This window comes from Solanum lycopersicum, chromosome 7, assembly GCF_036512215.1.
Source record: "Solanum lycopersicum chromosome 7, SLM_r2.1".
Taxonomy (NCBI): Eukaryota; Viridiplantae; Streptophyta; class Magnoliopsida; order Solanales; family Solanaceae; genus Solanum; species Solanum lycopersicum.
This window is the reverse complement of record NC_090806.1, coordinates 51,820,745-51,846,111: the sequence shown is the minus strand read 5'-3', so window position 1 is coordinate 51,846,111 and position 25,367 is coordinate 51,820,745. Positions and strand designations below refer to the sequence as shown.

Below are 25,367 nucleotides of genomic sequence, written 5' to 3'. Positions count from 1 at the left end.
AACTTTACTTCCGTTAGCTTGAGTTTTGATAAGAGGATTTGCCATGATAGCAAAAAATTATAATTCAAAAGTAATATAAAAATTTATATACAAAAACAATGCAATGAATCATCAACCGTTACAATCTCAAAATCCTAGCTATGAAAGAAAAGAATATTACCTTAAGGGGTAGATGACGACGATGACGAAAAAGATAAATTGAATTCGCAACTTGAGAGGAAGGCATTGAAAAGTCGTAGCAATAGAGTTGTTCGCAACAATGTACCCAAAATACACTGTTAACTTGAGAGAAAAGAAAGATAATGAGAATTGGGTTTATTCAAGTGTTTTAAAAATTTAAAAAATTTAAATATTGTATTTTAAATTCCAATTATCTTAATCTCTAATTAATTTTTTTTTTAACTCGGATCAGTAATTTGTCACCAATTTTAATTTCTAAACACTTTTTGTCAAAATCCCCTCAATTATCTCGATTCACTACACACAAAACATTACGGTAACAATGGCGACAGCCATGGACTGCAGAAACTGGGAAGAAGACATATACAGAGATTCCATTATACTCGAGAGAGAATCTCAATGTCGAACGGTCTTCCGGACTGCATTTGCCCCGAACCCGGACCATAATTCCTATCCGGACCTCATCGTCGCCGCCATTAGCGACGGCTCCATTGCGGCTTACTCTATCTCTTCTTGCCTTGTAAGCTCAATATTACAGTCTATAAAGTAGGAAAGAACGTTAATATAGGGGTTGCTCTACAAACTAATTGCTACTATTTAATTCCTTTTTCTTATTGATAGGGATTGAACTCAGCGGGCAAGTGAGTTTCTGTTGTCTCAATGTTTTCGAAGTGTTCTGGTCAGGTTTTATTTGGATTGATATTTTATTTGGTGATGTTGGTTTAGTTCATTGGTGCCAGTAGCTGAACCTAGTTGGCTGGTACAAGGACATGATGGACCTGCTTATGATGTTAAATTTTATGGTAACCATGAAGATTCACTATTATTGAGGTAGCTTTTCAGAATTTGCGTCTATCTTTCTGTACTGATAAAGCTGTAGGTAAATTTGCACAGATGGGAGATATTACAACTTTTTTCTTTTGTTTAGAATCAAAATTATGGGAAAATGTTACTTCAAGTATCTAAAATGCAGGTAAGAACTTTTAGCTTGACTAGAGCTCATATGCTATATTGCTTGGACTCTTCAAAAATGTCATTGGGTGCGTGACGAAGGATTCTCCAAAAGTAGTGTATTTTTGAATAATCTGACACAGTTGAGGCATCAAAAGTGAAGAGTCCGTGCAAGTTAGCTCATATGTTAGGGCAAGTAGAGAAAAGTTGTAAAACTGTTTCGTACGGAGGTTTTAGAGAGTTGTAGTTAATGATTGAGCTGTGAAACTATGTGAAGTAATTTTCTTTTCAATTAAGTAAGCAAGAGAGGCAATTATCTTGTGGTACTTATTACATAAAAGTAAATAAATCCTATTAATTTCACCGGTTAGTGTTATTTATTCTATCACATGTGCCAATTCTTTGTTAATATATGTAATTTCATGCAGTTGTGGTGATGATGGTCGGATTCGAGGATGGAAGTGGAAAGAAATGTTGGGATCTACGGAATCAGCACAAGGTAACATCTTTTTTGTGTGTGCAGTAATGTATCCTTGAGTAGTTTGAGATTGAGGTGTAGTTATATTGTTGTTGAATGACGGATTCTAACATCCTATTTATGAACATTTAAAAATGTTGAGCTCCTTTGCTTGGATTTGCTTCCAGTTCTAGCATCCAACACTTTTGCTGTATTGAAACTGATGCAGCTGAATGATTTGTTTGGCGGACAAACTTGTTATAATGTCCTCACATTATGAAAGTAAGTTCAGGAGGGGAAAGAACAGGGGATGCAATGTATATGTATTTGTGTCTTTCATCAGCTTACCAGATTAGAAGTTAAAAATGTCAATTCAGCAACTTCAGATTTTCAATCTGCCCCTCTTGTAGCAGTTCAGCTGATGTTTTTTTTTTCTGATGAAGGTAACAACTTATATTAGATCACAAAAAGGGCTGTGAAGCAGTATTCACAGGAGTATTAGAAGGCAAAAGCTACTATTCTAGGAAGATATCTTCTAGCAAAAAGGAAAACTATAGAGACTCTAGGACTTGAAGTAGTGTTTCAGTGTCTTCTATGTATTCTTGTTTACATTAAAAATGAAATAGCAAAATAGAATTAAACTTTATCTTTTGGATTGGGTTTCTTTTGCATTCAAAATCAAAACATCTTTAATGTCTTTCCTTCTAAATATCCCTCCATATGCATCCTGGGATTATGCTCCATCTTCTTTTCTGAACTTTGGTGCTCCCTTTTCTTCTCCAGCTAGATAGCATCTCTACTGAACTCCCTGACATAGTCCTGCTCAAGCCTACATAACCCAAAACAAATCCCAGAGTTGGGTGGTTACTCTGCAGTGCAGGAACAAATGATTAGTTGTTTCTGCAGTTCTTCCATATAAAAGACAGATAGAACATAGCTGTAGTTGCATTCTTTGTTGCTTATCCTGTATCGAACAAGCCTTTTTACAATACAAAGCAGGGCACCTTATATGGAATCATAGTCTTTCTATCTGTGCTTCCAAGGCCAAAAGTCACTAATATTGTTGCCATAAATCAGCTAGTGGTTTGCTGTTTTGATTGAGAATTCACCTGAGTTGTGGGTTTTTCCACCATAATATGTCTCTGAGGAGGGTGGTTCCAGTATATTGAGCAAGTGTGTCATAGAATTCTGCAAATCTGCTAATCTCCTATAGCTAAAATTCCATGGGAATCAGTCGGGACACGGGGAGAGATGGAAGATTGTCCCAACCTGCATTTGGTGGACTATATGGATGGAAAGGAACCAGAGATGTTTCGAAAACAAGAGCCGCTCTCTGCAGAAACTGAAGATGAACTGTCTAGTCCTTTTTTTTTGGGTGTAACACAAATATCCTCAAGAAGAGGATATTCCTAGTATTTTAGAATTTATGAAGCTTAGTAGGGACACCTCTCCCTCTGTAATTTTGTTGCAAGTATACTGGAATACTTTTCTGAGTATTCCTTTTGTTCATAATACAAGTTACCTTCTTCAAAAAAAAATAAAATTTCCAGCCAAGATTACTCCATTCACCAATTTGGCTCTTTGCTACTGATTCAGGATCTAAACCTCCATTAAGAGAAATTTTAAGGATCCAATTCAAGCCAGTTTTTTTGAAAAACGGTAATGTTGTATTCCTCAGCATTAAGGACATGCTGGTGACCTCCAAAAATTCGTACATAGAGGGACTTGGAAGGCTAATTACAAAAAGCCTAACATATCCCTGCCACTGTAGGATGTCTTGTCCAGCCTACAAACCACTGAATTGGTCAATGGTGCTGAATAATTTTGCTACTCTTGGTATTTCCCAATCATTGAGGTGTATCCTGAACACAAATTTCCACCCTTAAGGTGTCCACAATTCTGCTATTGTGCTGTGTTGATGTAAAACTAAGTTATAAATATGTAGGAATAATGTCTCCATGTTGCCTGCTTCATGCCAATCATCCTTCCAGAAGACAATTTTAGCTCCATCTGCCACTTTGACTATGGTATTAACTTTGAATTCATTCCACGAAATTCTGATAGATTTCCATAAGCTAACACCATAAGGAGTAGTGATCCCTTTGTCATCCAATTTAGCTTAATGACTCTAGCTCAAAGACTTCGATTTTCATTTGAATATTTCCATAGCCATCTCATTCTTAAAGCTTTACTCTGATTCTTCAGATTTTTGATCCCCAATCCCCGAATCTTTTCTCATTGATCACTGCCTTCCATTTGACTAGGTGGTAACTCTTCTTGTCTTTGTTCCCTTGGCATAGAAATTTCCTCTTGATGCTATCCAACCTATTGATTATTCCTGTTGGGATAGGAAATCATGACATCATATATGTTGGAAGTGCATCAAGCACAAAGTTTATCAATATCAATCTTCCACCCATAAAGAGATATTGGGACTTCCACCTTGCTAACTTCTTCTCACATTTCTCAATCACCCCATTCTAGATTTCCATATACATAGATTTGCCCCCAAAGGCAATCCAAGGTAGATAGTTGGTATAGCACCCACATCACGCCCTAAGATTGTCTTTAAGATTTCCATGTTTGGCACTTCATTAACCAGGTATAGGAAGTTGTTCCTCCCGTTAACATGTAAACCTGACATTCCTTCAAATATTACCAAGATTAGTCTCAGCATTTTGAGATGCTCTTCTTCAACATCACAGAATATAAGTGTCATCTGCATAGGGAAGATGAGTTATCTTCAAGATATTTCGTCCAACTCTAGCAACCTCAAATCCTCTTAAGCAACCTTCCGTGTTTGCTGTCTTAATCATGTTGTTCACCTTGTCTTAGGCCCCTCTGTGAATTAAAATAACCTTCTGGTGAACCATTAATAAGTATAGAGAAGTTCACTGTTGAGATTCAAAATTTAATCCACTGATTCCATTTACATCAAAATCCCATCTTCTCTAGCAGGATCCATAAGCAAGCCCCAATTGACATGATCATATGCTTTCTCAATGTCTAATTTGCATAATATTCCAGGTTTCTTCAAGTTCACCCTGGCGTCTATTACTTCATTTGCTATGAGGGCAGCATCCATAATCTGCCTTCCTTTGATGAATGCCAATTGTTGTGAGCCCACAAGCTTAGCCATCACTCTTTTCAACCTTTCAGTAAGCACTTTGGATAATAGCTTGTAAATACTACATATCCGTCTGAAGGATCTGAAATCTCTTAATTCTTTAGCACTTTTCTTCTTTGGAATAAGAGCAACGAAGGTAGCACTGAAACTTCTTTCAAACCTTCCTTGCTCGTAGAAATTCTGGAAGGTCTTCATGATATTATTTTTACCACTTCCTAAAACTTGATGTAGAACCCCATTGTAAACCCATCTGCAGGTGCTTTATCAATTGCACATTGCTTTAGGCATTTCAGTACCTCCTCTTCAAATTCCCTTTCTAAATCTTCCATTTCCTCAACTGAGCCTTGGGCAATTTGTGAAGTTGCTGGCAGGTCCCCACCCGACATTCTCTGAGTACAAGTCTTGGAAAATTCCACTATTTCCCCTTGAATTCTTTCTTGATCATTGATTAGATTCCCTTGAACAAGAAGTTGGTCAATGTTGTTACATCTCTTGTGTGCATCATCCATCTTGCGAAAGAATTTGGTATTCTTATCTATTTCTTTCAACCACAGGGATCTAGATCTTTGTCTCCGTAAGATCTCTTCATTCTTGATTAGCTGCTCAAAGTTCATGATTAAGGATGCCTTCTCCATTGATTCCTCTGTTGTTAAGCCTCTGGCTATTGCAATGTACTCCAGAGTAGCCAACTTCTCTAGCAGATTCTTCCTTTGTTGACCTAGGTTTCCTTGCTCACTTCTACTCCATTCTTTCAGTTTATGTTCCAAGGCTTTTAATTTGGAAGCTAGAACATAATCAGGTCTCCCCTGGTAATCAAAAGAACTTCACCACACCTTCACTCTATCAATAAAACCTTCAGCGCCAAGCCGCCAATTCTCAAACTTGAAATAACTCTTGTTCTTCTTCTGGGAACCTCCTTGAATTGCAATCGAAGAATGATCTGACATTTTTTTTGGAGTGCAATTTGTTTCATATTATTGAAAGAGTCATCCCATTCTTGAGACACCAATATCCTGTCAAGTCTTGAGGCTATTTCCCAGTATCCCCTTTGAACCAAGTGAAATTAGCATTCTCAAGACGGAGATCAATCAAATTCAAGTCTTCAATCAGGTAAGAGAACTCCCTCATGCCCTGTGTTCTTCTAACACCCTTCCTTTTCTTCGAGACATATCTGGACACATTGAAGTCTCCACAAATTGCCCAGGGACCTTCTATTTATCCTTTGATTGAGCCAATCTCCTCCCATACTAATCTTCTTTCCACATAACAGTTAGGAGCATACACCTCTGTTATATGGCAAGTGAAATCTGGCAATTTTACAAGAGTGTATGCACCTATCTCTAGTATTTCACCTTTCCAAATTCTACTATCCCATAGCATCATTATCCCTCGTCTAGTTCCACTTGCCTCCAAACATGCCATTTTAATCCATCTACCCCCCATTTTAACCCACATTTTTTATTACTGCCTTCTATGACGGGGAAATTGTGGACAATTTGATGATTTCTGCAATCAATACAAAAGCTAAGGTGAAATTGAAGGAAATGAAATACCTTTTACGTAGAAATTTCTATATTACTGCCTTTCCTTGGATCTCCTTTCATGCTTCTCCTTAAGTTCTCCACATAATGTCTCATAATTTATGTTTTATAGCTCTATTTTAGATATTTTAATTATTTTTTAGGCGAATCCTTGCACCCGTATCCATATATGGTTAAAAATTAGACCATGAAGGATCCGACCTTTAGATGCACATTTGTATCAGACACCCACACCCGAGTCCGAGCATCTTAGGGGAAGAACAAATTTCCCCAACCCCAGCGGTATAGGACTCAACTACCCTCGTATGCCTAGTACTGGAGTTGTGAAGCTTGGTCAATACAATAGGGGGCCCAACATTAGATGAAATAATGAATTAGGTTGGCCATGGTTCTGATATCACGAAAAAGAAATGAACCTTAGACCTAACTCAACACCAAAAGCTAGATCGTGAAGGGAGGATTGGCCAAGACCAAATTTCCTAAGCCCACCAATGTAGGACTCAACAAAAGCAAAGAAAATTTGGATTCTAATATTGTGGAGTTGTTTCTTCTGCAATTCACAGAGGCTTTTCCACCAATTTCTCACTTTGATTCACCACTATCATCTCCTGCAAAGTGTTCTGTTCTATCTCTTGCATGACTGGAAGAGAGATGTGGGATTCCATGTCTTCAAGAAGTCTTTCTCTATTGAAAAGTAACAAAGCTTGCCTGATAAGACCCATTTTCCACTTCCACTTCAATTAAATACCCTTCCTACGGCCTCTATGAGCCCAATTCTGAGCTCTTCATTAAAGAAGGCATGTGACTCACATGACTTTTTTACACTCAAAAATCTCTTTTGTGTTTTTCAAAAAATTATTCTTTTCTTTTATTTTTCATATTTGTTCTCTCTTTCTTTTTAGTGTTGCTTTGTGGGATGTAAAGAGGGAGAGGAAGAACGAGAGAAAAAATATGAAATATGGGTGTTAGTGTCCATTTTTTTTTACGACAAGGAAAACCCGCAGCCACTAATCTTTTGGGTGCGCACAGGGTAAAATTTCGCTCCTATGCAATAGCTCGCAAACCACATAGGAGAGGTAACCCGCACTAGTTTTGATGATTTCTGTAATCAATACAAAAGCTAAGGTGAAATTGAAGGAAATGAAATACCTTTTATGTAGAAATTTCTATATTACTGCCTTTCCTTGGATCTCCTTCCATGATTCTCCTCAAGTTCTCCACATAATTTCTCAAAATTTAGGTTTTATAGCTCTATTTTTAGATATTCTAATTATTTTTAGGCGAATCGCTGCACCCGTATACATACATGGATCCATATCCCTGGATCTTAAAAATTAGACCATGAAGGATCTGATCTTTAGATCCACACCTGTATCGGACACCCACACCCGAGTCCGAGCATCTTAGAGGAAGACCAAATTTCCCAACCCCAGCGGTATGGGACTCAACCACCCTCGTATGCCTAGGACTGGAAATTTGAAGCTTGGTTAATACAAGATAGGGGGCCCAACATCAGATGAAATAATGAATTAGGTTGGCCATGGATCTGATATCACGATAAAGAAATGAACCTTAGACCTAACTCAACACCAAAAGCTAGCTCATGAAGGGAGGATTGCACAAGACCAAATTTCCTAAGCCCACCAATGTAGGACTCAACAAAAGCAAAGAAAATTTGGATTCTAATATTGTGTCCCTATTGCATCATAGATCTACCAGTGCAAGAAATATTATTAATCTTGGATGAAAGAGAAGTGAGGGAATGCACTTTCTGCTGCACCTAATGAACTGGCAAAATATTTGTCTTGAAATTTTCTTGCCTAATTCTGTAAGAAGCCTCTTTCTTGCTTCCCACATTATATTTTGTTGTCTGTCCTCTTAGATACTAGTTTAGCAGCCATAAACCAAATTACCTTTTGAACATCAACATCCTTTTTCTGTTTGGGCAGAAAAATTCTGCAAGTCAAAGCATCAGCTGAATGCCGATAGGCCGTCTGGTTTTCACTGTGATGTTGATGCAACTTGAAACTATTTTGTTACTGCTTTTTGGCTGAGAGTTGAATTCTCTGCTTACTTTTCTTTTTTTACTATTCAGGAGGCGTATCAAAGCCGGTACTTGACTTGGTAAATCCTCAGAAGAAGTAAGTTATCAAGAAACATAAAATAATTTCAGATTTCTTCAAATATCTAAGTTATCAAGAAACATAAAATAATTTCAGATTTTTTCAAATATCCCATGTTGTAGGGGCTTCAAAGAAAGCTTGTGGTTAGGGTGGAAATTTACTATTTTCTCACACAGTTTGCATTACTCTTGTGTGTTGATATTGCATCCTTAGAAATTGGCGTGCAACAAAAGATGTCCTGCTCAGTATTTAAACATTTTGTCTTTTCAGTTTCCTGCTTACTGATGGCTATTGAAATTTTTCTCTCATACATAATGTTAGTAGCTTTTACTGCTTACCTGAAATCAGGGGGTTTGGGTGTTGGGGGAGGGGGGACGCTGAACAAATATATTATGCAATTAAAGTTTTTGATTGTTTTTAATTTAAAGAACTTCTTGGATTGGTGTGTAGATGAAATGTTGTCTTTGACATTTGTCTTCTAGATCTGAAAATTAGTGGTTACTGCTTATGATGGTTCTATTATTTCATCCTCCTCTACTTTATACTATTATTGCCTCATTTGTGTTCCAACCACGTTCTCATATCTCAGAGGTCCATGGGGGGCGCTTTCTCCAATACCTGAAAATAATTGCGTGGCTGTTAATACTCAGGTACCTCTATATCTTTTTCTAAACCAGCCGAGCGGCTTCTTGATTGATGCTATAGGGTGAGAGTATTGAACTATAGGAAAGTCTGATTTCTGGTTATGCGTTGGCTGCTAGGAGGTAGATGTGAATAGTGACTTAGTTATCTTCTAATGTTCGATGCTTCTTAAATCTGAGAGGTGAAACCAGCTGTATCACTACAGATGCTCTTCGTTGTGAAGGAATATCTTGGGTTCTTCACTAGATTATGATGATTCTTCTGAAACTTATCTGCTGTGCAGCAGTGAGGGAATAGTTTGTTTTATTTCATTTTTTACGAAGAAGAGAGCAGAGCATGGTAGTGGGGGAAGCTTTCATTTCAAATCAGACAATTTACTGAAGTGCTAAATATTGGATGAACTACAAAAGAACTTCAATGTAGTGGACACTTTGTACTATACTCTTATTCATCTGTTTCTTTGATGCTCTGTGTGTATTTGGGGGGTGGTGGGCGGGGCGTAGGGAAGAGGGGGTTTACAATCTTATTTAGTACATCATCAACCTACTCCATTTGGAGTTGAGAATTGTGCATTTGATATCATAATACCTAATTTGGAGAAGGCTTCTGCAACAACCCTATGAGGTGGTAGTCATTTAAGTATTCATGCTGAGTGGACTTTGGGGTCTGGATGCCATAGTTGGAGCTGTTAGTTCAAAGCATGTGACTTAGCTAACTTTGTTTATACTTCTGCGTTTACCATTTATATCTCATGGATTCCTCTCTTGCTTCTCTCAAATCCAGTTTCCTACCTCCACATTGTCCTGTCTACATATGCTTATTTCATTTTTTGTGTTCTATTGTAGACCGGATCCATATTTGCTGCTTCTGGTGATTCTTGTGCATATTGCTGGGATGTGGTATGTATATGTGCATTGTGCATGGTTGATTATGATATTATAGTATTTCTTAATTACTTCTTTCTTTTCGTTTCCACTAGCGACTAGTCCCTACGTAATTCTTTGCTTCTTAAAAGGAGTTTTTTTCTTTTTCCAAATAGAAGAAAAAAGAAATCTTCTAACTAAGACTTTTTTGACGATAATGTGATTTAAATTATGGTGCTCAGGAGACGAATGAAATAAAGATGGTTCTTAAAGGACATTCGGACTACTTGCACTGCATTGTTGCGCGAAATTCTCACAATCAGGTAAAAATTTATGTTTGTCTCTCATGCATACACTCTCTCTCTGTGGCTGGTCTTACCCATTTCCATTTTATGCACTTGTGAAGTACAATAGCACCCTTTTGTTTTTTAAATATAGTATTTCTTGAAACTTCAATTGTACCTTGAATTTGGCCCACTTTTGCTTCTTTTTTTCTCTCTCTCACTCCCTCGGCAATTTTCAGGTCATAACTGGTTCAGAGGATGGGACAGCACGGATATGGGGTATATCTTTCATATTCCTTCTAATAATACGAGCAGTAGTTATTCTTGCTCCAAAAAAAAAATAAATAGGAGCTGTAGTTATAATTTTTTTTTTTGGAACACAAGGCCAGCCCTGATGAATTTGCCAATTTTGCCTTCAATTGATTGCTTTGGGCTCTTCCTTACTTTGGGAGTAACACATGATTTTCTCATTTTTGATCTATCTTTATGTGTTGATTATTGATTGCCATTTTATGAAATTGTCTTAGATTGCAGAACTGGTAAATGTATTCAAATAATTGATCCCCAGAAGGATAAGAAGTTAAAGGAGTTGTATCCGTATGTCAGTTGCATAGCTCTTGATGCAAGCGAGAGTTGGCTGGTAAGAGTTCAGATGCCATTACCAAACTAACTTTCTTTGTCCATTTGCTACTGTATGAACTATAATAATTGTTGTTTGGTTAGAGCTGTCATACTGCAATTACTTTTGTTGCAATGTTCAGTGGCGTTTGACCATGTAAACAAAATATTTTTCACTTTATTTGGAAAATTCACATCTCAAAATACCCCATAGACTGGCACCCACTAACACCACCTGTCGGGCAAACCAATCATCCATTCACTTACCCAATCATATAAGCAGTGAGAGCAATAAATGGAGAATAATAATCAATAAATGGAGAATAATAATCCAACAAAATCCATAGTCAATATAGTAATTCAAAGATCACTCGCACTAATTCTCTAGCCTTAATCAAACAATATGACTATGGAACATTTAATAGAATGACATGCGTTTAACTGTTGGACATGCAAACTGATAGAAACTGCGGTTTTATACTGAATAAAAACAACAGAAAATACAAAAAGAGACACAAGTATCTCGTATCTCGAAGAACAATAGAAAATACAAAGAGAGACAAGTATCTCGTATCTCTTAGAACAACCTTTTCTGCATTTAAAAGATATATGGCCATCTGTTTGCTTATTTTCTAGATATTCTATTATGCAATATATAAAAAATAACCACTTTATAACTATTTAGGATAAAGATAACTCCTAATAACAGTGAGAAACTGCCTTAACTCATAGCAGTAAGAAACTGTCATAACTCCTAATAACAGTATGAAACTACTCATTGCTCCATGGGTGAAACCTCCAGTAATTTGAGAAGATGCAAATCAGTATCTTCTCCTATCTTTCTTCGCTTCTTCCTCCTTGAATAAGTATGGAAGATACGTGCCTTATCAGTACACCCCTCCTCGAAAGACGACTTGTCCTCAAGGCGAAAATCTGAAAACTTTGCAGCTAACAAAGATTTTTGGCCATATGGCTGAAGATGTAAAACAGAAGCATCACCAACATTAGAAGAGAGGTCTATGTGCTTATAATCTAAGTTGCTCGGTCTCGGGTGCGGGTATACGAGACAGATGCAACTCCGAGAGTCGGATTCGACAAAATTTAAATTTTTAGATTCGGGGGTGCGAATCCGAGTATGGGTACGGGTGCGGGGATTCGGCTAAAATTATTCAATATTATAAAATATAGTTATAATAATAATAATATTAAATATCTTGTAAAACTCTATACTTAAAACATATCAATTATAAATGTGCAAATTTAAAAGCATAAATTAATTATGACTAGTTATTGCAGTAATTGATTTTTAAAAAATTATAATTTCTTTTATTTATTATAAAAAAAAGAAATTATGGTGTTGCCCTTTCTTCTCCCAAGAAAGCCCTCTCTTCTCCCAAAAAAACCTTTAGCCTTCTGTGTTCCTTTTCAAGAAAAAAAAGTTTTCTCTCTCTTCTGTTTCAAGAAGAAGACATTTAATTTATTCTTCTCTCCCATGGAGCCTTCACCTCCTCTCTATTATTGTACAAGATTTCTTTTCTATGGAGCATCAGACCTTGTGACAACTTCGTTGTAGAAAAGTCGTCTAACTTTCGCTCGCCTTGAAATTAGTATTTTCTTGCTCATTTTTTCGGCTCTAGTCAAAGGATCCGAATCGGATTGACCGAATCCGACCCACACCCCGCACCTGCACTAGTCTCGCGTCGAGACGGGTTCGGCTCTAAAATTGAAGAGTCTGCGCAACATAGCTTATAATCTGCCTTCATAAGGCTTAACATTGCATCTCTAGGCAACATCTGTTCTTCAACATCTGATTGGAAAGATGTTAGTGTGATTGTTTTATGAGGAACACCTTGCAGTTTGTAAGTTGTCATGCCCCGAGCTACTCCCAAGACACGGACACAGAACCTAAGACCACAAGTGATCCCAAGCTAACCCTGCTGGCATGATCATGAGCATACTAAAGAATAATAAACTGATGCGGAAGCTAAATCTTAATTTAGTCTGAAAAGATGGGGAATACCCATATTCTACAGCTGAGAAATTTGAAAACAATGAGTTTAATACAAAAGAAATATTAACTCAATACTAAGTTGAATCTAAATATGTCTGAAAATAGCCTCTAAACTGGACTAGAAATACTGGGACAAGCCCCAGCTAAATCTAGCAAAAACTGAAACTAAATGACTAAAGACTAAAATGAAGCTCATGACTGTTGTCCTCGGAGAATGAGAACTCACCACTGAATCTGCGGAATTGGAGATCGGGAAATCGATTTATGTGTGATCTGGATGCTGAGAACTTGAACCTACATCACGAGAAAATGTAGTGCACGTATGCGTTAGTACTTGAAATGTACTAAGCATGTAGAATAGAGTAAAGTTGAAATAAATCATAACTGAACAAGCAAAATAGCAAGTATAATAATTTGACATGATAAACTGAAATCTAAGCTAACTGGATGCAATGACCAATTTATAACATGCTAAAACTGAATACTGAATATACTGATAAATGGTCAATGCAGAGAGTTTGACTGATCTGTGGGAGCTACTAATAACCGATAATAAAACCACATGAGCTATATGTGGAGTTCAATGCATACGCCCCATCGAGAGGAACCAATATACCTTGCCAAAGGTATAAATGCATGCTGGCGTGATCACTAAACTGATTGCCCACAGAGGGGACTTACAACCTGCTTGGCTTGTAGTTTTGGGACTAATTGGGTATGCTGAATCCTAGTTCAACTCGGTATTATGCTACTCCCAATGAATTCTGTAAATCAATTGATTATGTCCGAGTTTCTGTAAATACTGGATAGGTCGAAACTGAACATGCAAACTGAAAATGCACCAATTAATCTGGTAATTATGCATTTATAACTGAGGCATGTATATCTGAAATGTCTGAAATATCTGACGTAGCATGTGTAATTCAAGAACTAAAGCAATACATAGCTAGGGTTTGAAATTCATGCGATAATTTGAGTAATAACATGATAATCTGATTTGAAACATATATTTAACTAAATCATGAAGCTCTATCAAAGTTCTAGAAACTCTAGGTTTAATCATGATAAGAGAATCAAGAATTTGACTGAAAACTAGGGACCCATTGTGTGAAAGGAACCCACTAGTGAAATCCCACATACCTGGTGATGAAATTCACGGAAAAATACTTAAGGTTTTGGGGCTGGAACTGCTGGAACTTGTGGCGTTCTTGAACTAGGGTTCTTGAGCTTTTTCTCCTCTCTTGCTTCTAATTTTCTAAGTTTTGATTTAATGATTTGACTTAGATATGTTTTCAATTATGTTTCTAGGATTAAACTGACTAAAATATGATGATTTAGGGCGAAAACAATGTTATTTGGGGTTTAAACAGAGTGGGAAGTCCAAAAGACCCCTGGGAAAGTTGCTGTCGAACTAAACGACGGCTAGGACTGACGGTTCGTCGTCTGACCGACGCCCCGTCGTTGGGTCCGTCGATTAGGCCTGTTTGACAGACCTTTACTAAAATGGGCATAACTTTTTACTCGAAGGTTTGATTTTAGCAAGGTCGGTAGCTATGGAAAGCTAATTCAATTATTTATATGTGGGTAGGTAATGTGACACCTAATTCATTTTGCGCTAAGAGTTATGACCATTTGAAGTTGACCCAACTGCATTTCCCCTTAACTGTCTGCAAATTTTCCACCTACGGTTAGACCTACGGACCGTAGGTCCACCTATGGTCCGTGCTGGTCATCTGTAGCTCTTGTCAGAGAGTGGGTGAATGGGAGTCTCGATCGACGGTCACGCACTATGGACCGTCATCTGACCTACGGGCTGTTGGTTCGTCCGTCGATCAAGACTTTAGCCAATTTTTCCCGACTGAATTTTTGGGAGTTTCTGATCCCATCGACGGTTGTGTAGGACAGACCGTCGTCTGTTTTAAGCCTCGCTTCAGGTCTAAGCGTGCCTTTGATAACACTGGTTATGTCTGATGAAATAGCGACCTGGGTAGGGATGTGTGAACTGCTTGTTGTTTTTACATAGAGCATAACTTGTAGTATTTGGCCTTGTGAAACTAAGTTCATGTTGAGATAACATGGTAATGAAACAGCTATATGCATTAGACGTAGAGCCTCGAGCCAAGTACTGTGTTGCTTGATTGCTAATGGACATCTGATGTATTTGTAACTGTTGTCATGCCCCCATTCGCATGGGACGAACAAGGGTCCATATGAGTACCTGCTATACAAATGGCTTGTGCTAATCAGATGACCCATTATACATAAAGAGTTTAGACAATAGATAGATGCTATACATAAGGCGTGTTGGCCAATTGGCCACACTAATATAGTCGGCAACTGAAACTATAATTACTCATGAGCCATGACAACTTTAAATGCTATAATTACTCATGAGCCATGACAACTTTAAATGGTCTACGAAGCCTCTAATGGAATTTATAACCATATAATGACAGATCACCGGGACAGGGCCCTACATACCTAAACTGTGACTATAAGTGTGACTTAATGGTATTAGATATCTCTTGGCTCCAGATAAGAAATGGAGCTTACCAATTGCTTCGCAATATGCAATAACATACCTAAACTTCTTGTTGATTCATGTTTTGCATCAGACCATGCAATCTGTGTTTAAAGTTGTTTCTTTTTGTCATTTTCTTTTTCTTGATTCATTGTTGCTTCACAACTTTGAGGTTTAAATCAAAGAGATGAATATGCTCATCGACTTTTCATGCGTAAAAGTAACTTTCCTGTATCAAGTATATTTCTTATTGCCACTTTGTTTGACTTCACAGGCTTGTGGAAGTGGCCAGTCTTTATCTGTTTGGAATCTTCCTGCGTGTGAATGTGTTTCAGGTATCACGACAAGTGCTGCTACCCAGGATGTCTCATTTGATGATAATCAAGTGAGTTCTTTGACTTGCATCAAATTCCAAGTAGTTTTGATGTTACCTGTGTCGTTCAAAGGGAATTACAATTATCCTTCTTTAAATCCCCTTTTCTGATGGGTCCACTAATAAACTATGTTGGTTGGCTGCAAGCAGCACTATAGGTCTTGTTAGATCAAATACAAAGTTGTCTAATCATCTCATCTAAAAGCTTGAGTGGTTAGAGAAAACATACTTTTATTTACTAGGATGAGGTGAGGGTGTTCACCCGAACCCCCTCGGCAAAAAATTATGTTGTGTATATATAATGTACTTCTAAAATTGTGTATTTATACAAATTAGAATCTCCTGAACAAAAAGGTAGAGGTTGACTTGGTGGTTTAGGGGTTCAAAATTCACCTTGAGGTTCCAAGCTCAAATCCTAGGTAATACACTTTCATTTTTTGAACCCACTCGGTGAAAATCTTGTCACTTATCTCCCAAACGTCTACTTAAGTGTGCACTTAATTCTTTTTCATGAGCTAAAACGTGGATACTTTTTTTAAATAATTGCCGACTATGAGTCTCAAACCCTGGAGCTCTACTATGATATCATGATAAGAAAATGAACTTCGAATCTAACTCTAACTCACACCTGAAAACTAGCTCATGAGGTGGGGAGATTGCCCATGATCAAAGAAGGAGATCAAATTCCCATTCCACAACTGATGTAGGACAAACTCAACACCCTTGCACACCCACCCATTAGAGCGTGAACAATATGCTATTAGAGCCAAACATCGGGTACATCACAAATTGGGATGAGCCTCATGAGCTAAAAGTTTATTTCCAATAGCATGAACAATAACTCTAATACTAGGTTGTGTGACCATCTCATCTAAAAATTTGAGTTGTTAGAAAGATCATATTTTTATTTACTTAATTTATATCTCGAGGTTGTCAATTTTATTCCTTTTTAAAATTTTCACTCTTCAAGGAGAAATTCTTCTCCGTCTGCTCTGGTCGGAGTTTTCAATAGATATGGGGGAAGATAGGTTTTTATAGTGCAGGGTTTAAATCCTATGACATTATCAGGATTTAGGAGATATTTAGATTCAGAAGTATGGTTCGACTGGATTGAGCGCAACAAATAATTAATGAGACAAGTTACTATTAGCAGTAATGTCATGACTCATGAAGTGGTTGGTGTTCGTCTTCAACGTAGCTATAAAAGAAAAGAGGAAGACCATAAAGAGATAGAACATGAAGACCACTGTACTCTGAAATATTATGGAACTAGTAGGTACATAAGCTTCACAACTATTCGAGGGGGATGTAATCTATCATTATTACATTAGAGGGTCCTCTTAAAGTGGGTTGGGCAAATATTGCCAAAAATTTACTAATTTTATCAATGATACAAACCCAGTGAAGAACCCTTTTCCTAGCAAAAATAGACAAATAGAAATGTCCTACAAGGAGGCTTTCAAAAACAGTAGATGGATGACGGAGGAGACTAAAACAAACATAACATTAAGTAACAACAAAATATCTATTTTTGGGGGTTCTACAAGTACATAATCAAATCTGTTGAGTCGATGCGTAGTTGGAAAATTCCAGTTGCTGCCAAAAGAGACTCCAACTTTGAGTGATGTGAGAATATGGGCATGTTACTCATGGAAGTCAACTTTTGGAGTTAATGTCTTCAGCATGAATGACTCTCAGTATCTCTTTGAATTCCCACAAGGGAAGCCGCAGAACATGGCATGACATGAGAATGGACTTGGTCAAAGAAAAAGCTGAATCTCCAATGGTGGAATCCTACCGTAAGATGTTAGTAGAGGAGATCAACAGGGATTAGGTCTGGGTCAGATTGCTGGGTTACCATTGAATTTCTGGTTATTTGAAGAGATAGGTAACTTCTGTGGTGGATTCATTGAAATAGAGGAGGAGACAACTTTGAGAAATCATCTTCACAAGGTTCGAATCAAAGTGAAGGGGAGGGGATGGAAATGAGCTTCCTAAAAAGATTGAAGTGGAAATTGAATGTCTCATCTATACAATTCCAGTGTGAGTGGAAGTTCCGGTCACTATGAAATCAGAAGGAAGAAGAAGTGGGGGAAGCGTCTGAATTATGCACAGGATAATAGTACAATGCCAACTTTTTTTGATAGAGACATGAACGCTGACACCTTGGTGAAGTTGACAGGGCATGTGGGCACATCAGTCCGATGGGGAAAGTTCAGGTCAAAGACACATGGGGTACCAAGTAACATAGAGGGGCCTTTTAAAGACAATTTTGGACCTTTAACTCAACCGCTGAACTTGGGCCCAATTTTAAGGCCAACAAAAGCAGACCCAAACAATTCAGACATTTCCCAATTTCTCTGACATTGAAGCCCAAACTATAGAACCATTTACAATGGAAATCCAAGCAACCACACTTAGAGAAAGATGAAAAATATCGCACATTCAGTCATCTACAATAACTCAAGCCATGAAAAATACAGTGACGTACTAGGCTGAGGAAGAACACAAAGATTCAAGAAGATCAGTTCAACATTTGTATGACTAATACAACAGTGCCAGGAAATAAATCAACGGAAATTGTGCATTTAAAGGGAAGCTTTCACCGGAAGAAGCTGGGCTAGTAGACAAAGAGGAATCTAAGGCCTTGTCCGAAGGAACCGGATGAAGCAGCAATTGCATCAAAGAAGATGTAATTCCTTTGAATCGGAGGCTGTTTAAGACACCAAAAACATCAGAATGGATTCAACAACACTCATCAAACTAAGCACAAATTGGGTGTAGACCTTAAACGGTGTGATGAGAAGGCCAAAGAATTATTTATGAAGATAAACAACAACAATCGGATGAACAAGGGGGAACAAGCCATCGTGACAAAGAAGGGGGTGAATGAACTGAATTAGAACTTGATGCCAAATTCTGTAGTTATGGCTCAAGAAGTAGGGGGAATACCTGGCAATAAAAGATCAATGCAATTGAAAAGAGTGCCTTGGAATGTTAGGGGGCTATATATTGAAATGGGGTGATTGAGAAATGTAAGAAGTGGTGGAAGATTGACCTTGATGAATCCTTTGCTTGATGCACTTCCAATGTATAGCATCAGGAGGAAATTTCTATGGCAAGGGAACAAAGACAAGAAGGGTTACCACCTATTCAAATGAAGGGCAATGATCAATGAGATAAGATTTGGGGATTAGGGGATCAAAAATCTAAAGAATCAGAGTAAAACTTTAAAAATGAGATGGCTATGGAAATATTCAAATGAAAATCGAAGTCTATGGGTTAGAGTCATTAAAGCTAAATATGATGAGAATGATAATTGGATGACAAAGGAGGTCACTACTCCTTACAGTGTTAGCTTGTGGAAATCTGTCAGAATTTTGTGGAATGAATTCAAAGTTAACACCATAATCAAAGTGGCAGATGGAGTTAAAATTGTCTTCTGGAGGGATGATTGGCATGAAGCAGGCAACATGGAGACATTATCATCGATATTTATAACTTAGTTTTACCTCAATAGAGCACAATACCAGAACTATGGACACCTTAAGGGTCGAATTTTGTGTTTAGGAGACACCTCAATGATTGGGAAATATCAAGAGTAACAAAATTTTTCAGCACCATTGACCAATTTAGTGGTTTGAAGGCTGGATAAGACATCCTACAGTGGTAGGGAAATAGTAACGAGAGTTTTAAAGTAAATGCAGCCTACACAAAGATGAACCAACCAAACCAGCTGATACTTCGATGGCCTAGGAAACACATTTTGAAAGCCAATATCACATACAAGGTAGCTTGCTTTGCCTATTTATTGGCTAAGGAAGTAGTGCTGACACAAGATAACTTGATGAAAAAGGGGATCTCTTTATTTTCGAGATGTTTTCTTTGTGGGGAAAGTACAAAAACAGTGGTTCATCTCTTTATACATTGCAAGGTCACAAGTCAACTTTGGAGATTATTCCTATGTCTCAAAACATATCTTGGTCCATGCCAGGAAAAATCACAGAAGCATTACACTGTTGGGAAGAAGCAGGAGTTCACGCTAAAAACAGAAACAACTGGAGAATTGTACCTGCAGCTATAAGGTGGACAATATGGAAGAAGAGGAACCTTAGAGTCTGAGAATATGGAGAACGGAAAATTGGTGGATGAGAGTGGAAGGATTCAAGGACGAGGTGATATTATGGTGGCAATCTTTTGTAATAACTGGAACTCCAGGTTTTGTTTTGGCAGAAAAGCTGAAACTTTTGAAAGCAAAGATGAAGGAATGGAGTAAGAATAATAGAAATAATTGTAAAGCACAAAGGAGGAGATTATGGAGGAGCTAGCCAAATGGGAAGTTGTACAAGAACAAAGAGTGCTCATAGAGGAGATCCAACAAAAAAACAAATGTGGCTATCACTTATGAGTAAGTAGCTAAGAATGAAGAAATAAGATGGAGGCAAAGATCAAGAATCCAGTGGCTAAAGTAGGGGGATAAAAATACTAAGTTTTTTCATAGAGTAGCTATTTCTCATGAGAGGTATAATTCCATTTAGTCTCTATTGGTGGATGGATGCAATACTAATGACCCCTCTGTCATTAAAGAGACCATCAAAAGCTTCTACCAAAATTTGTACACAAAACTAGAGGGGTGGTGGAGTGGAGGCCTGAGCTACAATTACAAGGGATCACAACTATTAGTGTGGAGGAGCAGATAGAACTAGAGGGTCCTTTTGAGGAGGAAGAGATCGTAGGTTGCTTAAAGCTTTGTGCTATGGAGAAGCACTTGGACCTGATGGTTTCCCATGTCCTTTTACTTGTCTTTCTGGGAGATCCTAAAAGAGAATATTATAGAGGCTATACAAGAATTTCATGCTAGACAGATTATAGAGAAGAGTTTTAATGCTACTTTTGTAGCACTCATCCCCAAGAAAGCCAATCTTGTTGAACTTAAAGACTTCAGACCAAAAAGGCTGAAAAGAGTGATTAATAAGCTTGTCAACAAAAACCAAATGACATTTATGAAAGGAAGACAAATAATGGATGCAACTCTCATTGCAAGTGAATGTGTGGACTTCAGATTGAAAGGAAACACTCCAGGTGTAATGTGCAAGTTGGACATTGAAAAAGCATACGATCATGTAAATTGGGATTTCCTACTAAACACCTTGAGACAAATGGGTTTTGGAGAAAGATGGGTAGCATGGATAAAATAATTTTGCATCCACTTTCACCCTTTTTATTTATTTAGGTAATGGAGGGATTTGATAGTTTGATAAGGATTGCTACTCAAAATAGGTGGATCTGAGGTTTCCAAATTAGTGGAAACAATGGTGATATTAAGGAGATTTGTCATCTGCATATGCAGATGACACTGTGATTTTCTGTGAGCCACTGGAGGAGCAATTTAAATCATCAAACTAATTTTGTTGTTTTTTGAAGCTTTTACAAACTGGGGAAAGAGCAGTTTATCCTATTAAGGATGTGACGAACATCCAAACTCTAGCTGACATTTTGGGTTGTGGAGTCGGGAAATTTCCCACAACTTATTTGGGTATGTGTTTAGGTAATGCACACAAAGATTTGAAGATATGGGACAACATAGTCGAGAAGACTGAAAAAAGACTAGCTTGATGGAAAGCTCAATACATTTCTTTTGGTGGTAAACACATTTTTATCAACTATGTTCTAGATTTTCTGTGACAAACATCTAAAGTCTAGCTGACATTTTGGGCTGTGGAGTGGGGAAATTTCCCACAACTTATTTCGGTATGCCTTCAGGTAATGCACACATATTTGAAGATATGGGACAACATAGTTGAGAAGATTGAAAAAAGACTAGCCAGATAAAAGGCTCAGTACATTTTTTCGTTTGGTGGTAGACACATTCTTACCAACTATGTTCTAGATTTTTTCCCAACATATGTTACGTCTCTTTTCACTGTACCGGCAAGTGGTTAGGAAATTGGTCAAATTTAGGAGAGATATCCTTTGGCATGATTGTAAAGAGAACAAAGGACACAAGTTGATCAAGTGGGCGACAATTTTGCATAGAAAAGATAAATGTGGCTTGGGCATCAGAGATTTGAGGAAGCATAACAACAATCTTTTGATGAAATGGTTGTGGAGATGCACTGAGGAGAGACAAGTTTTGTGGATTGATTTGATTAAATGTAAATACGGGGATGATGGATTCTGGTATAGAACAGAAGCACGGATGCTTATGGAGCGGGGTTTTGGAGAGCTATTAGAAACTTATGGCCCAAGTTAGAAGCAAATTTACATATCAAGTTGGGGGATGGAAGGAGAACTAGATTATGGTGGGATGTATGGATCAAACAAACCTCCCTAAAAGACTTGTTTCCTGATCTATTTATTTTGTGCACCAATCCTGAGCCAATGATCAGTAATTGTGAACAGTACAAGGTTGGAATCTCTATTTCAGAAGACTTCTTAATGATTGTGAAATAGAGAGAGTAGCCAAATTGTTGGAGGAAGTGGGGGATTTTGCACGCACCAATACTCACAACGATGTTGTTAGATGGTCACACAGTAATTATAGGAGCAGGGCATATAAGGAGTAAAACTCACAAAGTAGCAGATACCGGAGATACTAGAGTTCATGGAGAAAAATTTAAAGGACTGCAACACTAACAAAAGTTAAATGCTTTACTTGGTTGGTCATTAGAAAGGTGTGAGAAATATATGAGAAAAATATTACTGAATTGTGTCTCTAAATTGTTACATTGAGACTCTATTTATAGACACTACATTAGAATCTTTTTCTAACTAGGATTCCTATTCTTATTCCTATAATCCTATCACTATTTCTATTCTAAGTAGGAAATACTTATTTCTATTCTAACACTCCCCTCAAGCTGGTGCATACAAATCATATGTACCTAGCTTGTTACAAATGTAATTAATTCGAGGACATGTGGGGGAGTTGGTGAAGATATATGCAAGATGATCATTTGACTTTATAAATTTCGTAACGGTATCTCCCGAGAGTATCTTTTCTCTAACAAAGTGACAATAATTCTCGATGTGCTTAGTCCTTTCATGAAACACTGAATTTGATGCGATATGGAGAGCCGCTTGATTATCACACACAAGTTCCATCTCATCGATTTTGCCAAATTTGAGTTCTTCCAGCAACTGTTTGATCCAAACTAGCTCACAAGTTGATGTTGCCATTGCTCGATATTCTGATATGCACTAGATCGAGAAACCACATGTTGTTTCTTACTCTTCCACGACACTAAATTACCTCATACTAAAATACAATATTCGGATGTCGAACGTCTGTCAGAGGGTGATACTGCCCAATCAGCGTCTGTATATCTAATGATATGCTCATGGCCTTGATCCTCAAAGAGTAGTCCTTTACTGGGAGCAGACTTTTATATATCGCATAATCCGAATAACTGCTTTCCAATGACTATCACAAGGAGGAGTCATAAATTGACTTACAACACTCACAGGAAAAGAGATGTCAGATTGTAGTCACTTAGAGATAATTCAACTTTCCAACAAGCTGTCAATACCTTTCAGGATTACTAAGTGGCTACCCCTGTTCGGGAAGGAGTTTAACATTCGGATCTATAGGAGTGTCGATAGGTCTACATACCATCATTCATGATTCCTAAAAAATGTGATAGACATACTTGCTTTGAGAAATAACAATATTTGATCTAGACTAAGCAAAACCTTAATACCTTAAAAATACTTCAATCTGCCAAGGTCTTTAGTCTGAAAGTGCTTAAAGAGATGTTGCTTCAAATCGGTGATACCATCTTGATTATTACCGGTGATAACAATATCATCAACGTAAACAACCAAATAGATGCATCAACTTGGTGCAGAATGTTGATAAAACACAGAGTGATCAGCTCCACTACGAGCCATGCCAAACTCCTGAATGACAGTGCTGAATTTCCCAAACTAAGCTTGAGGAGATTGTTTTAGACCATAGAGTGACCCATGCAATCGACATACAAGGCTACTAGACTCCCTTCTTCGACAAAATCAGGTGATTGCTCCGTATAAACTTCTTCCTCAAGATCACCATGCAGAATAACATTCTTAATGTCCAACTAATGAAGAGGCCAATGATGAACGACAACCATATATAGAAAAAGACGAACAAATGTTATTTTAGCCACAGGAGCGAAAGTTTCACTATAATCTAGCCCGATTATCTGAGTGTACCCTTTGGCAACAAGGCGAGCATTAAGTTGATCAACGTGACCGTCTGGACCAATTTTGACTGCATAAACCCAACGACGACTAACAACCCATAGGAAAGTAGACAAGCTCCCAAGTACCACTCTTATGTAAAGCAGACGTCTCATCAACCATAGCCTCCATTCAGAATGAGGAAGTGCTTCACCTGTAGTCTTAGGAATGGAAATAGAGGACAAAGACGACACGAAGGCATAACGGGGTGATGATAGATGATAACTTAAAAAGGTATAATGTGGGTTAGTTTTGAGTGGATCATATACCTTTTTGAAGTGCAAGCGGCTGGCTAGGAGGAGGCAAGTCCGCAGTATGAGCAGGATCGGGTGCATGACATGAATCATTTGGGACTAGGGTTGGAAGTGGATGACAATTATAAGTTAGTAGTCGTGACACTACAATTGGAGATGTAAAAGTAACCGTAGATCCCTCAAAGGTTGGCACAAGTAAAACCTAAGGTATGAGTATTACCATAGATACATCAGGATGATCAAAAGATGTACAGTAAGGCTGAGACTAAAAAATGCAACATCAGCGGACATTAGGTATCGATGAAGATCATGTGAATAACAACAATACCCTTTTTGGACTCAAAAGTAACCAAGGAAGACACATTTGAGGGCACATGGAGCTAATTTATCTTTTCCTAGGCTAAGTTATGAACAAAGCATGTGCTCCCAAAGACACTAGGGGGGATAGGATAGAGATGTGACTGAGGAAACAATATGGAATGTGGAACTTGATTCTGAATAGAAGAAGAGGGCATTCTATTTATCAAATAACAAGACATAAGAACTGCATCTCCCCAAAAATGCAACGAAACATTGGATTCAAGGAGAAGAGTACGAGCGCTCTCAATAAGATGCTGATTTTTTCTTCCAGCTATACACCGTTTTGCTGAGGAGTGTATGGAAAAGTAGTCTGGTGAATAACCTTGGTGAGTCATACACTCCTGAAATTGGGAGGATAAGTATTCTAAGACATTATCACTATGAAAAGTACGAATAGAAACACCAAACTAATTTTGTATTTCAGCAAAGAAATTTTTGAAAATAGAAAATAACTCAGAACGATCTTTCATTAAGAAAACCCAAGTACATCTTGAATAATCATATTAATAAAACTAACAAAATATCAAAATCCTAAGGTGGAACTGACCCTACTAGGACCCCAAATATTAGAATGAACTAATGAAAAAATTAGACTATGAACGATCCTCATTACTACGAGAAAACATAGCACATGTGTGTTTCCCAAGTTGACACTATTCACAATCTTATATGGAGATAAACTAGACAAACTAGGCAACATCTTTGCAGTTTGGATAGACTCAGATGTCCCAAATGTTTGAGAATTAGATCTGGGGAATCTGTAACGGAGCATGCTGTGAAGGAATTTGAAGAGGTAAGATAGTAAAGATCTTGTGATTCATATTCTGTTCCTATCATTTGTC

The 25,367-nt window shown here is 37.7% G+C and overlaps 1 protein-coding gene across 3 annotated transcripts in view; it reads left to right on the top strand.

Annotated features, from left to right (window-relative positions):
- Window positions 1-214: 214 nt before the first annotated feature.
- Window positions 215-25,367, top strand: part of LOC101264535 (THO complex subunit 6) — a 30,925-nt gene continuing 5,772 nt past the window's right edge. For 2 of the 3 annotated variants that reach the window (XM_010325742.4, XM_010325741.4), the window contains exons 1-11: window positions 215-700; window positions 802-821; window positions 907-1,011; window positions 1,560-1,630; window positions 8,352-8,397; window positions 8,969-9,029; window positions 9,867-9,920; window positions 10,127-10,207; window positions 10,408-10,447; window positions 10,696-10,808; window positions 15,593-15,703. In XM_010325742.4, the coding sequence (XP_010324044.1) occupies window positions 503-700; window positions 802-821; window positions 907-1,011; window positions 1,560-1,630; window positions 8,352-8,397; window positions 8,969-9,029; window positions 9,867-9,920; window positions 10,127-10,207; window positions 10,408-10,447; window positions 10,696-10,808; window positions 15,593-15,703 (900 nt within the window). In that variant the 5' untranslated portion in view covers window positions 215-502. The remainder of the gene's footprint in view (window positions 701-801; window positions 822-906; window positions 1,012-1,559; window positions 1,631-8,351; window positions 8,398-8,968; window positions 9,030-9,866; window positions 9,921-10,126; window positions 10,208-10,407; window positions 10,448-10,695; window positions 10,809-15,592; window positions 15,704-25,367) is intronic. The other variant, XM_019214973.3, reaches the window with a different exon arrangement.